Source organism: Anguilla rostrata, chromosome 9, assembly GCF_018555375.3.
Source record: "Anguilla rostrata isolate EN2019 chromosome 9, ASM1855537v3, whole genome shotgun sequence".
NCBI lineage: Eukaryota > Metazoa > Chordata > Actinopteri > Anguilliformes > Anguillidae > Anguilla > Anguilla rostrata.
Genome location: NC_057941.1, coordinates 20,014,462 through 20,029,512, shown reverse-complemented (window position 1 = coordinate 20,029,512; position 15,051 = coordinate 20,014,462). Strand labels below are relative to the sequence as shown.

At 48.2% G+C, this 15,051-nt stretch overlaps 1 protein-coding gene across 1 annotated transcript in view; it reads left to right on the top strand.

Annotated features, from left to right (window-relative positions):
* Nucleotides 1–15,051, top strand: part of arhgef12b (Rho guanine nucleotide exchange factor (GEF) 12b) — an 83,537-nt gene that overhangs the window by 31,601 nt on the left and 36,885 nt on the right. Inside the window, exons 2-4 of the mRNA XM_064349569.1 lie at nucleotides 8,555–8,575; nucleotides 10,500–10,594; nucleotides 12,216–12,269. Coding sequence (XP_064205639.1) covers nucleotides 8,555–8,575; nucleotides 10,500–10,594; nucleotides 12,216–12,269 — 170 coding nt within the window. The remainder of the gene's footprint in view (nucleotides 1–8,554; nucleotides 8,576–10,499; nucleotides 10,595–12,215; nucleotides 12,270–15,051) is intronic.

Here is a 15,051-nt window from a genome sequence, read left to right as displayed (position 1 = left end):
TATATCACCTCGACAGAGTGTCCCCTTTTCCTGCATTGCTCTGGTGGCTCATGCTGCTCACTGGTTCGTCGAGTTTTGTGCCGCAGAAGGGAGCGTTTTGTGCCCCCTGTGTGAGTGTGTGTGGCTGCGCTCAGAGAGACTGGGAGGGCTGGGTTTGCCACTCTGTAGGGGAGGCCCCTCTCTGCGTGAAAACCGTGACGTGACCCCGCCATGATCCCTTTGTTGTCCTCCCAGAGCGGCTCTGGTTGGAAGCGGGAGCGGCGTCGGTGCCGCTCATCCACGCTCGCGTCGCGGGCGTTGAGGAGACCGCGCCCTCCTTTCGGCCCTGCCTTTGGGTCAGCCTGCCTCCTCGCGTGTTTCGGTGGCCCCTTTAGGGGTGGGGGAGGGAACGGTGTGTCTGTGTCGGCGTGGGGGGGGGAGGGGGGGTCCCGCTGGGCTCCCTGTGTCTAACACTAGGACCGTCTCTGTGGGGGTGGGGGGTCAGCCCCTCCCCCCCATCCTTCCCCCGCAGTAATAAAACGTGAACAGACAGCGTAGCGTGAAGAAATGTACGTCCCGCAGCCGCGGCAGGATATACACTGATTGGAGTTATTGGGGCAGAAGGAGTGAACGTCCCTCCGGGGCCTGGCTGCTGCTCCCCTCTCGCTACCTCGAGCCGAGACCCCATCGCAAGGAGGAGCGGGGAGGAGAGGCCGCCGCCCACTGGCACAGCCGGACCTCCTTATTCGTCTGAGTGCTCAACACACCCCCTCCTCTAGCACGCCTTTCCCTGTCCCTTACAATTCTCCCTACCTCCTCCCCCCCCCCCCCCCATGGATATCAACCTTTCCCTGGCCCATAAGGAGACTTTTTTTCAGGCTTTGCTCTTGTGCGCAAATTCTAGAGGATTTGGAAGAGAGCAGTGCAATTCAGCAGCGTAGCAGAGTGACAGTGTGTAGTAGAGTGCCTGAGTGAAGATCTGCAGTAGCGTGACAGGGTGGAGATATGCTGAAGATGGCGGGGTGGTGATTTGAGTTCAGTGGCAGGGTGGAGTTCAGGGCACAGGTTTAAGTTCAGGACACCGCAAACAGTGACTTGTGTCTGGCAGCATACCTAAAACCCCTGATACTGTGTCTGGTGGTTTGTGTATTGTATTGTATTGTATTGTATTGCATTATATGTGCTATCAGATTTCCCATACACTGAAGCAGTTGTGACAGCATGGAGGAGTGGTTAAGGAACTGCACCATGAACCAGAGCAGTGCACTTAAATTGAATTGCTTTAATACTTACCTGTATAAACTGATGGAATGTCTCATGCATGCTGTGCCAGTAAAGGAATCCATAAATTAGCCTACCAGTGATGATACATTTTGCTGAGTATCCTGGCTCTGTCCTGAGGCCCCGCTCTCCCCCTTGGCTACTGCGTCTCCCAGGGTCCCCCGGGAGAACCTGGACCTTGCTCTCCGTAGGGTTCTTGCACCTCCAGTGCTGATGCTATTCTCATGCGGTCGCTGTCTTGGCTCTCCTAGCCCTTGTGTCTGAGATGTACCATTATTCTCAAATTAAAGGCACAGTTGAACTTGCATACAGTTCTTCAGCTCTGTGTGAACGTGTGTGTGTGTGTGTTATGATTTGACAGCCATTTCGATTCTGAATTTTCTGTAGTCCAATCAGTGCACATATGGGCACATACGTGAGTTAACTTAACTCTCATCTTAACTCTGCACAATAGCCCTGCATTTAACTGAGCTGAGAGCAAAAGAGTTGTGAGGTAATCCCAAATATCCCCATTCTTAATTCCCAAATAATCCTGGAAAGGAGATTTATTCTTAATGGGAAATGGATGAAATCTCTCATCACAATGGATTTTTTTGTTTTGCCTTAATCTTTTTTTTTTGTAAGCACCGTGTATTGCTTTTCCAGTGAAGATAAAACGAGCCGTTTGTAGTGTGGATGTGGATGAAGGGAAAGGTTGTGCAGTGAGCGCCTGAGCCTGTACCGGCAGCCCCGCCCCGCTCTGCCAGCTTTACCTGGCGTGACTGTTTGACGTGATGCGCACATGGGAGGGCGGGAGGGCAGTGGCGGACGGGGGCGTGACCTGACAGGGGCTGGGGGGGCACGGTGTGTGCCACCGCGCCCTGGCGCAGGGAAAAAAAAGCTCTCTTTTAGGAGTGTCAGACGGGGACAGCTGGCCGCCAGCTCTTCTCCGGAGACCCGTTCTCGATCCTCGATTTGTCCGTTCACGCAAGGTTCTGCCTGCCCATCTGGACTGGGTGCGCCGGGGACACCGTTCATAGGCAAAGGTGTCAGGGCTGAGTTTATGCACCGACAGATGGGCAGATGTCAGCGGCTCAGAATCCAGGACGCAGGTTGTTTTGCAGTCAGGGGCTGGTGAGCTGCTGTGTGTTATTGTTTTGGCAGGCGTGTTGCGGCTGCTTTTATTATTTTGTTGATTATTTTGTCTGCTCGCTGCCCTGAGAGGGAAGGGTTAACCCGTGCCCTCTGCTCTCTCTGTGAAGCCCCCACAGCCTTGACCTCAGTGCCCTTAACGCAGGGCAGGGCAGGGCTGGCGGGGGGGGGGGGAGCCTTAAGCTACCCCCCCAGCTGTGCTGTCTGTGGGTCAGAGCCCTGGAAGGCCTGGCCCTGTCACCTGCGCCCGTCCTGCTGGATCCCCCAGCCCTTTGCTCTCAGGTTGGGGGGTGTTCTTGACTGTGGGTCTTTTTGATCTTACCCCAGCAGCCTCCCTCCCTGCTCCCCTCTTTTAATCCCCTCACCCCTCCTTCTCAGGACTCATCTCTCTCAATGAGTCCAGGACCTTTTTCACTCCCTCTGCTCATCATTTCAGATTAAATTTTGTTCCCTCTCACTCTGTTTGTTTTTTTCTCTTCTTACTCCTGCTTTCCTTTCTTCTTCTCTTTGACTTCCCCCTCTTGTCCTTTCCTTCCTCCCTCAACGCTCTCTCTCTCTGCTTCCCGTTCCCTTTCCATTCACTTCTTTTTCCATCTCATTTTATGCAAATTAATTTTTTTAAATTTAAATTTTGGTCTGTTTTAAGGGGTAGTCTCTTTCAGTCTCTCTTGCTTTCTGTCTCCCTCTCTCTCTCGCTCTCTCCGAGTGGTCGGGTCACTGGCTTTGTTCAGGAAGTCGGGCGCATGCAGATCCCGCTGCGGAAGGATGTGGCGATTTCCACGGCAGCGGCCGATTGGCCTGGGGGAGCGGGGAGGGGGGGTGGGGCGAGGAGGCCTCTGCAGCAGCCAGAACTTTGCCCGCGTCGCTGCGCGGCAGTGGCCATCGCCGTTCGGACGGGCGGCCCTGTCCCTGGCGCCCCTCGCGGGCGGCGGTGTGATCCTCGCAGGTGTGAAATTACACCGCCTCTGAGCTCCCCGTGGCCCTGAGCTCCCCGCGGCTCAGAGCTCCCCGCGGCCCCGTCCCGAGGTGGCGAGGACCGGGATTCCTGGCCTGACACCGGAGCCCCTCATAACTCTCGGCCGCCCCTCAGCCACAGGCTGCGAACCATTAAAAACAGAGGGGAGAGAGAGTGCCCATTTCTGCAGGTACACCCTCCTGTAGAAGGCCAATGTGCGTGGAGCACCATGCTGGGACACACGCGCACCTGTCACTCACTTCTTCTGCTCGTTTATTTGCGGTTCTTGTGTGTGCGAATTCAATGTTCATTTTGTGTGCCGAGATTTAAAGGCAATCGAGGGCAGGTCACGGATCAGGGATTTAAATCGGTTTAGGTTTGTAACGTGCAGCCTACAGTTCCTGCTTTAATGATTTTTTTCTGTTGAAAAAGATGTTAGCTAGTCATCTAAATGGTACAGTAGCTTTTTCTTGGCTGATAAATTAATAAGTTCACTTTTCTTGGGTCATTGTTCAGGCATGTGTGTTTGAATGTTTTCTCACCAATGGCTTAATTGTTACAAATAAAGCCACTTGACCTTTGTCATTTTTATGTTATTACTTTTGCCCCGGTCTGCCATTGGATGGGTTTTAGGGCTGTAGGCTGGCTTTTTTGGCGCAATGGCACAGGTGCTAGCAAGCACAAAGCTGTTGTAACACAGTGAAATACTAGCGCTCACACAAATACAGCCGTAAACTTGTTTTACTTGTAAGAATGCTACATTTTTGCTATAAATTGTCATGAAACAATGAAGTAGAAAGTATGTGCAGAAATATTTGGCTGTCATTTGAATTGAAAAGCTGAAATGCACTCTTTTTATGGAGCGGTGTCGAAGGGCCAATTTTTGTAAACAGCAACTGTAAAAATACTTTTAATTTTTATTTGCAAAAGTGGTTTATATGATACTTTAGATACCTATGGCCTGCTGGATTCACAGTCGCTGGTACAGGGGCTGTAAGTGGGTTGGTGGTTGAAAGAATGAAAACAATAACAACATCAGCTTTCTCAGCGGTATTATGCTGCCTGAGCTTGTGTGTTTGTGTATTACCTGATTATTATTATTATTTTAAATGACTTTTAATGTCATCTTTAGTTTCAACTGTTTCCTGAGATGCATGCTACCTGAGACTTTTGCGCTCAGGGAAAGAATTGCCAAGGCTTATTGTATGAACAGAAAAAAAGTGCAATTTCAAATTGCAGATAAAAACATCTTCATGACAAAGCAGACCAAAAAAACAGGGCTCTACTCTAACGTGCGTTCCTAAGTTTAAATTCGGGAGCACACTAATGCATCCCAATTAGGAAATAAATTATTTTTCCAGTTTCCAATTTTCAGGAGCAAATAGTCCAGTTCACCTTCCCCCTTCAACCTCTGGTTTTCTTTGTTATGTTCTAGTAGAAGCTGGAACACTGAAATATTAAAATATGTAATCTTGCATCTGAACAAAGAGACTGAATTTACATTTAAAAAGCAAACTACAATCAGCTAACGTTGATTTTGGGTAGCCGATTTATCGTGATGGCAGCAGTAATTTTATTGTTGCATGAACGTGACTGAATTCACATGTATGTTCACAAAAATGATTTTTTAGTCACAAATGTTGAGGCTTCAGGCTTGGAAAGTGTCGGTCTTGCTCTGTTTGTGTGCAGCTTCCTGTCTCCGGCTCTGATCATCCAGACCCTGTCGGGCGTCCGTCCCCTGCTCTAAATTGCATCCGCATTTAATGCTCTAAGCATTGGATAAATCCATTGATTAACTGTACGCCCTCTCGTACTCAGAAATCCCACCAGCCCTTGCACACCCATTATGACCCCCTTTCCTGCTGAAGGGGTCACATGATGTGCATCTACCAGTCTGAGATGTGACACTGAAGGGGTGGGAGGACTCGGCCCGTCTGTGGAAATGGCTTGGTGACAAATGACGTCTCGGTTCATCTTAACGGCATGGAATTGCTTTGATAAAAAGAAAAGGCTAGGCTATTCATATTTCACCAATCAGCAGCTGTGTGCTGTTGCAGTCTCTTAAAGGTAAAGAACATAAAAAACTTCAGCTGCAGTTAAATGGAAGAATGTTATAATTTCAAACCTTGAAATGAATGATAGCTGATAAATTAAAATGGGGGGAGGGACAGCCGTGCTTGAAACAGTTGAGAGGGTCATCCTGACCCAGAAGAGCTGCCATACAAACTGGCTCAGAACAGCTCAGCGTGGGGGGGGGGGGAGGGGCTTTTGCCTGTTTCCTTAGTGGAGGGGGGTCGTTTTGGCTGTTTGTTGACCGCTGAAACAGGCTTAAAAACAAGTTTATTGGGATGAGCGAGAGATTTGCCAAATCCTGCCCCTATCACCATCCCCCCCCCTTCCCCTCAAAGCCCATCCCATCCCCCCTTCCCCTGCTTGTTCCTCTCTCCCTTTCACACACTCAGGAAATGGGACCCCGGCCAGGAGCCCTGGCTGTTTCCGGGAGCACATCCCATAATGCCTTGCTCCGGTCGGATGGCTTGACGTGAGCGCCATTGTTCTCGGCGTGGAGCCATTGTTTCAGGGAAGGAATGGCAACAAAAACAAAAAACCACCCGCAGAATTAGGGAAAAAAAGTAGTCCCTGGCTATTTTTAAAATGAGATCCTCTCAAAGCTGCCTCAGGCAGGACCCACAAGTTTATATGACAACCAGGTTCTGCTGATTGCGGTCCACTTGGTATCCAGAATTTGAGAGGTCTTGGGATTCTTATTTATTTTTTTATTTTTTTTGATTGACTAAAATTCCTGAATTGAGATTCAGCCTCAGTCTGGAATCGAACAGGAAGTGGCCCAAGATCATTATTTTTTTTGTCAATATCTGAATGTTTTCAGTAACTCTCTAATTATATAGTGTTGCTTATTGTGTCATCCTCCAGGTGCCTGGTTCAGATTGAGTACAGTAATAATAGAAATATGGTTGGTACTTTGAATTCTGAAATCTAAAATAATGTATGAAATGACACAATTTAACAGTAGCCTTGTTTTCTGCTTTGTGGTGTCCATCATGGATTTTGGACTTTTTTTGACTCAGTGTTTTCAAAATCTAGCACTCTAAACACAGTAGTTGTTTTGCCAGAATGTATTTATTTTTAATTATTTATACCTTCTGTGCTGTAGTTTGGCCATTATAATGTACATGTTCTGTGGCATAAGCTAGTAAGCCTGGACTGGAGCCTGGGAAGTGGATCTGTCATCAGGAGGCTGTGTGTTTGAGTCCCTGTGATGTAGCTACTGCTGCAGTGCCCAGGAATAAGGCACTGGAATGCAGTGATGAGTACTTACATTGGTTTGAAAGACATGTCAATCACAATGACAGGTTTTTATTTCCAGTATCTATGTCTCCTCTTACGCATTTATGAAGCCTTTGCTCTTTTGGGCACTCCAGTAAAGGAGTGTCTATTTGAATGTGTAAGTGTAGCATTGAGATGCTTAGCCTGAATTGCTTCAGTAAATACCCAGCTTCTGAATATCCTGTGACATACAAGAGTCACTTGAGATGAAACCCGAATAATGAAATACGGATTTATGACTTGGTGCGGTTGGGTATGTTGTATACTAAAATGTGGTACAGCAAGATCACGGAAGCATGCTTGCAAAATCCTTCACTTATCTCCCGGAGTAGACCGACGAATCAACCTGTGTCAACTGTTTAATTCAGGGGTGCTCACACTTTTTCAGCATGCGAGCTACTTATAAAATGACCAAGTCAAAATGATCTACCCACTACAAAAATGCGAAACATATATTTATTTACAAATATATTGAGGATTCTTTATATGTACAATGTATGTTGATGTACCTTGCATAACCGCATGAGCCAATATTGCACAACACAACATAATTAACTATGTACATTTTTTTGTCATTACCTGAGTTTACTCTGATGACTTGCACTGAATTGAATCAGCCAGGGATACATAGTCCGGACAGTAGCTGCTGACAGCCAGCCTCAAGCACACTTCCAAATGTTCATCAGTCATGGTGGAACGGTACTTGGACTGACTAGCTTGTTAGTTTTGCTGCACTTGGCGCCGTTTGCGCATGCGCAGTGACCTAAGTGTCAGAAAAATTCAGATGTCATCTAACTGGCTGCCCTATATCAATCAAGTGACGGGATGGAAGACAGGCTGACGTCTATTTTTTTAAAGGAGTACCATGGTTATTTTCACACTTTCTCGGTTTTATGTGCTATTTGCACAAGAGGCATTGAAGAAACACAATTAGCAAAGTATTAAATATGTCCGTTCTGTATTTTTGGAGAAATATGCGTTTTAAATTCATCGTCCTATTTTCAACCGGTTGAGAAAGTTGTCATTTTGCTGTGTCACGAATACAGTAACCACTCCCATTTCCACGCTCCGTAAAGAAATCTGACAGGTCACACCGTCCTGCTGTTCAGACAATGCAAATATTTGACTAACGTTAGGTTCACTTAAATTAGAGTGCCTTTAGATTATTTCTGGTTATCAGAATATCAGATATTCATTTAGCTAGCTAGCTAACGTTAGCTAGCTAGGAGGTTTGCTTTCATAAGGCAATGTTATCGATAACGTTAGCTTGCTAGTTTGCTTTTATGAGGACGTTATAGTTGTGCTTTTATCTTAACTTGGCTAGCTAGATAGCAAAAATTATAATTGGATATAAGTCAACGTCCTTACCTTAGCTATCTATCGATAATTGATATACTACTAAGCTAGCTAGCTTGTGAAAATTCAGTCTCCCAAAGAGAGCGCGTAGCATGGGGGTAGCTATGGTAACGGGGCACGGTCTGTCAATCATAGCTAACTGACAGTTCTCATTACCACGTCCAGACGGTTCGGGTGAATTTTTATAGTGGGAAATTTAGGCTTAGAAAAATACGTTTTAAAGTACATTGAAATGACTGAAGAATAAAAAAATTATGCACATTTGTTTTGTTGTTGAACGTGACACTTCCCAGTTGTCTTTAGGCAACCACCATGGTACTCATGCGATCTACCAATACTACCTTTGCGATCGACTGGTAGATCGCGATCGACGTATTGAGCACCCCTGGTTTAATTGATCATTTTTGTTGTGTTTTTATTTAGGCTGGTTGTTTTTTAGATAATGCTATGTTATGATTTTTTTGATGCTTTTAACCATTTAAAATTTCTATCTCTGTTCCACAGGTTTCCCAAAAAAGCGACCAGGTAAGAAAGATTTTTTAAAATATATTATTAAAATTTAATTTATCTTAACACTTCCATCCATGTAGTCAAGAGATGTATAGACCCAGTTCACTAGGCATTGGTCTTTGGGCCATTGGAGCCATGCCCACATGGAGTGCCTAGGTTATTGCTGTCGTATTGCAAGACTGCATTCACAGAGGCAGAGCTTCACTGATGGAATGATGGAAGATGCCATCCAGAGTGTTCAGCCAGCTGTGAACTTCATTTTCCATCAGCCTCTTTAAATGGCTCCGCCCATGGAATATTGATCAGATAAAGTGGACCTGAGTCGCGATCCTCTGTGAGAGACAAAATCATTCTCTGTATCCTAATACTGGCACCTTCCACGGGACATAGGCCTATTTGCGAGTACACCCATATCTGTGGAACTTATGCCCAAGCAGCATGCAACACATTTAATTTATGATTAGCTTGACAGGGAAACATGCCCCAGGCTGCAATCCTGATTAGTCTCTTCATTTCAAGGGTGACTGTATGAATTAAACCCAATTTAAATTCAGGCTTTTAAAATTTTGTGTCTTCTGTGAAATTAGTGTATATTAGCGAGAGCTTGGAGCACTCTGTGCTTCCTGCTCAGGCAGTGCATTAGGGATATAATTATACACTGATCTAGAGAGGCTGGAACGCTTTGAGCAATCCAGTATTTTCTAAGGACATGAGAATAGACACTCACGGCCGGTCTCTTTAGTGATCAACTGTTATTCACTGATCCCATTAATACTGTACAACAATACCTGCAACACATTGATTAACATCCCTTTCAGCTGTACCATTCTCAGTTGTATTTTAACATACTTAACTGTCAGGAAAGAAAGCATGATATGAAATTAAGAAATAAAAACAAGAATATAACCAGCCGTGGTCTCGTATAATGTTTTCAGGTGCTTGCCTTAAAATCAACGTAAACCTCATGCGCATTTAAATGTCATTACACTTAATGTTCGGTTTTCCATAAATTAAGCGACAAAAAGGAGCCTCTTGTGGCTTAGAACCTCAGGGAAAGTTCTCGTTTGTACCGGAAGGACACACGTGTCAAATCCGTGTCCCGTAATAAACCTAGTTAACAGATTTGTGGAAGCTCTGACCAAGTCTGCCGTAGTTTATACTCAGTGTGCTGTGTTGACCGTTCCTCCCTGGACCACCGTTTATGAATGACAGGTGGCGCTCTGCCCCTTTATTTCACCCTTTATTTGAAACGGTTTGCTCCTCATTCTTAAGAACGGCCAGCATTGTTAGAGAGTCTATGACTCTTCCTCTCTGGTGCTCGGTGGAGTTGTCACAGGAACCTGGCGCTCTGTCACTCTCACATACGGCTGGTAGCATAGCATCCAGGATGTTGGAACATAATTCAAGTTATTATTTATGTATCTGTGTGCAGCTATGGCAGTTGTCACACCCTGTATAGTACCTTTTATGCAGTTTTGTTGCCTTGTTCAGTAGATGTATGTTGAGCCTGACACATACCGTGACAGTCCTGCTTTGAACTAAGGCAATTTATGCACAAAAAGCCAAGCAATAAAAAGCAGCAGGTAATTCAGCTGCTCAATCACAATGCAGTGCTTCAGCTTGCTATTTTAGGGCAGTCCATGCATTGCTATCTCAGTTAAGCATATGGTTGTCCCCATAATATGTAAGGCTATATGTTACGTATTATGTAAAGTGTGCTGAACAAAGTAGACCTGGCACACAACTAGTACATGATGGTGAAGCAAATAGGGTGGAGGACCAGGGCTGTGTCCAGTATTCGAACCTGCAGCCTCCTTTGTATAGACAAGGTTCCACGGCACTGAATGGTTTAGTCTTGCTGTCAGTTGTTGGTTAGACGTGACTTCTGTGGGATTTTGGGGGTCTCTGTGCAGAAATGTCCCACTGCCTCTCTCCGCAGGGCAAGTAGCATTCTCAGCAAGGACCACCCCCCAGACAAGAAGCCCAAGAGTGACAAACAGACCACGCCCCCTTCGCATGAGTTTGACCCTACAGGTAATGGATATGCACACACACACTCTGTGCTTCTCATGATGCTGCTCTGTTTGGAAATGCTCTATTAGCTACTATTAGTGCACTGCTGAAAATGGGTAATGATCGAAAATACCTATAGTGTACAGTGTATAGCTTGTGCAGTGTTTCAGGAATTAATTTTTCTATTAATAATTAATGCTAGGTGTGTAACATTACAACTGCTTTAGAAATATGTGCATATTTTACTTGCATATAAGCTTTATTATGAATTAATACTATATTTGCAATCTGGATATGAATTATGACTGTGTAAGTAGTGGTGTAAAGCACTCTCTTTCCTTCAGTTTGGTAAGCCTACACATCCCAGACTTGTGATAGTTCCGCTCTTATCCTGATATTAGACAGTGGGAGGGGGATAACTTATTTTTCCATTCGATGGTCGTACATAAATTTCCCTTCTGATGAATGGGTGAAAGAGGGATGCCGACAGGACACATCCGGACTCTGTCACTGGAACATGACTCATGGGATCGCTCGCTTTCCACTCTCTCGTCTCTCTCGCTCTCCCCCCCTCTCTCTCGCTCTCCCTCTCTCCCTCCCTCTCTCTCTCTCTCCCTCTCTCTCCCCTCTCTCCCTCTCTCTCTCTCTCTCTCTCTCTCTCTCTCTCTCTCCTCTCTCTCCTCTCTCCTCTCTCTCCCTCTCTCTCTCTCTCTCTCTCTCTCTGCGTCTCTCTCCCTCTCTCTCTCTCTCTGCGTCTCTCTCCCTCTCCTCGGTTGCGGCAGTGATGTCACATTCGGGTTTATCTGAAGGCTTCCTGCGCTTTCGTCCTCTGAGCTCTTGTGCTCGGGCTTGTCTCAGCCGGCGGTGCTGTCCTGTGCCCTGTATTAAGCCCTCTGAAATGAAAGTGGCAGCGGGTTGGTTGGCAGCGCGGCGATTCGGCCGTGCTTTGAGCTGCAGGCACGCGCGCGCGCGCGTTCTCCTGTCCGAATGAGCCCGTTTCGCCTCACTAAGCCACACTCTAGGTAAGACTCTTGCGTACATGGCAAGAAATCCAATCAGGGTCTCAGGGCCAGTAGTAGTCAATAGCGTTCATATTTTCTTTTCGATAAAAACATGCAATAAACGCAGAGTTCCCACGATCCTTGAAAGTTCTCAAATTCTTCAAGTTTTTGAAAGGAACTAAATTCTTGAGAAGATAGCTTACATTTTTTGGTGAGAGCTTTTGGCAATCATCTTGAAAGGCCTTGTGTCCATATTTTATACAGATGGTGCCCTTAGATCCTGGAACAGTATCCACATTCTACTCAAAAATGGTTTATATTTGGATTGGGGTTGTAAGTTGTAAAATTGAGGCCCCTTGTATACTGATTCATAGATTTGTAGTTTCTATTGGTCCATGACTTTGGGGACTGGGACCTTGGGCGTTTGAGAGGTAAGTGTGGGGCCCCTCACAGGTTTCATAGGGATGACAGGCGCAGTGTGGTCGGGTGAATGTGTTTGAGTGACAGGGTCCCGGGGGGGGGAGGAGGCGTGTCCAGTGCGTGCTGATGCGGGGCTCCTGCTCCTCCCCGTCACTGTGCCACGGTTCTCATTTGACGTGTTCTCCCCGCTTCCTGTCCCTGTCCCGCCCCCCCCGTGGTAGAGCTGCTGGCACAGAGGAGCGGGAGTGTAGCCGAGGGGAAGGCAGAGCCCTGTGGTAAGAGCTGGTCTTGGGCTTGCCCCTGCTGCTGATCCTACAGTGTGACACCGCCCTCACGCGCGTACGCGCTACGCTCTCACATACACTCACATACGCGCTACGCTCACACATACACTCACACACACGCTACGCTGTCACACTCACACATGCGCTACGCTCTCACACACTCTCACACACGCGCTACGCTGTCATACACTCACACACACGCTATGCTGTCATACACTCACATACACGCTATGCTGTCATACACTCACATACACGCTATGCTGTCATACACTCACATACACGCTATGCTGTCATACACTCACGTACACGCTATGCTGTCATACACTCACGTACACGCTACGCTGTCATACACTCACGTACACGCTATGCTGTCATACACTCACATACACGCTATGCTGTCATACACTCACGTACACGCTATGCTGTCATACACTCACATACACGCTATGCTGTCATACACTCACATACACGCTATGCTATCACACTCACACACGCGCTACGTTCTCATACACTCACATACACTCTGACATACACTCACATATACGCTACGCTATCACACTCACACACAGACGCTACACGCACACTCTCACTCACTCTGCGCTCTCTGTCTCACACACACACGCTAAGCTATCACACTCACACACAGATGCTACACGCACACTCTCACTCACTCTGCGCTCTCAGTCTCACACACACACATACACGCTAAGCTATCACACTCACACACAGACGCTACACGCACACTCTCTCACTCACTCTGCGCTCTCTGTCTCACACACACATACACGCTAAGCTATCACACTCACACACAGACGCTACACGCACACTCTCTCACTCACTCTGCGCTCTGTCTCACACACACACACGCTAAGCTATCACACTCACACACAGACGCTACACGCACACTCTCTCACTCACTCTGCGCTCTCTGTCTCACACACACACGCTAAGCTATCACACTCACACACAGATGCTACACGCACACTCTCTCACTCACTCTGCGCTCTCTGTCTCACACACACATACACGCTAAGCTATCACACTCACACACAGATGCTACACGCACACTCTCTCACTCACTCTGCGCTCTCTGTCTCACACACACTCACACGCACGCTACACTCTGATGCTCTCACACTCACACTATACTCTTACACTCTCACACGCACGCTACAGACTCAAACTTATAGCACATTAACAGACCCGCACACAATAAACCACACACACCCTGACTGTCACACACACTTTAAAGCGTACACGGTTACACTATTTTACATCCCTACGCACAATATAAAACATGCACAGCACAATGTTGTAGCCTGCTAATTTGACACGTTCACAGCTTCCCCGTATGATAATACACACATTAGCCGACATACACACTCGCGTCCACACACAGAGACACACACACACACACGTATTATTGCGTACATACCATGAACCCCCGGTTGTGTCACTCTCTACTGCACCCCCATCCTTGGCTCCGTGTTAAAAAGCTCAGCAGAGGAGCCTGGTCATGGCAGCTCGGCACGGATAACAGACCTCCTCAAACCGCCCAAGGGGCTTGGCTGGCTTGAGCACCCCCTGCAGGCAGAGCTGGGAAAGGGAGCGCAGAGGCACAGGCCTAATGAGGCTCGCGAGCAGATTGGTGCAGTTTGACGGGCAGCTCGCCCGTCAGAGGTCAGGGGTCAGGTGGGCCTGCGGGGTGCATGGGACGCACTCGTGACGCACTGCACACTGCACACTGCACCCTCCTGGGTCCGCTTCCTCTGCACTCCCTGAAGAACACCAGACAACAAGGGGTTAAGGCGAATCTTGAGCTGCCGTCAGATTTCAGATTCAGATTCCGATTGGGCACAAAGAGCCTGGGGGGGGGGTAATTCCGGCATTTTGTCGGTGAAAGGGGCCCTTGATGTTGGGCAGCAAGTCGGGGCGAGCGGGCGGCCAGCGCGTGCGGACCGCCCGGGGGAACAGCCGTCCCTTGTGCCGCCGGCGTTCTTAACGGCGGGAGAGCGGCTCCCTTCCACGCGACCGCCGGCCCCGCCCCGCCCCGCCCCGCCCCTCCCCGCCGGTGACAGAGCGTACCGGCTGAGTGCGCCCGATCTGCCCCTGCGCTGCGAGGACCTTCCGCCTGCGGCCGGGCGCCACAGCGAGCTCTCTCTCTGGAGAGCGGCTGGAGAACGCGCGGCGGGCGCGACCCCGCCGCCGCGCGGGTGGCAGCTGGCGGGTCTGTCCTGCGTGTGAATGCCAGGCTCTGTGTAGAGACCCCTGCCTCTGCTAGAGGACGAGATGCATTCTCCGCGCCCAGTGCACACAGTACTGTAGCTCCAGGCACTGGGCGTAGGTAACGCTCGTCTCCATGGGAACGAGGAGGTCCGCCCACTTGGGAGACAGGGCCTCGCCACCCGTCCCACCACCTACACCTGCGATGTGGGGCGGGGGGGGGGGGGGGCCTCGATGGCTGCAGCTGAAATACCCCCCACCCACCCCACCCAAAACCTGCTTTACCCTTTGCCTGTGTGTCCTTTTGTGGGTTTGGGGTGTGACCTGTTGTGACGTGTGAAATCGCGTGTGCTGTGCTGTGCCCCCCCCCACTTGTTTTATTTCTCACTGTTGCGGTGCTCCTGGTGAAATTCAAGCACGCGCTGCACTTTGATTCATTTTCATCGATAAGCGTCTGCCAGTCTTGCGATGCTCGTGACGTGTAAATACAAACAGAGTCTATTGCCTGAATTAAACGCATGCTTGAATTGAATGTTGGGTGTTGAGTGGC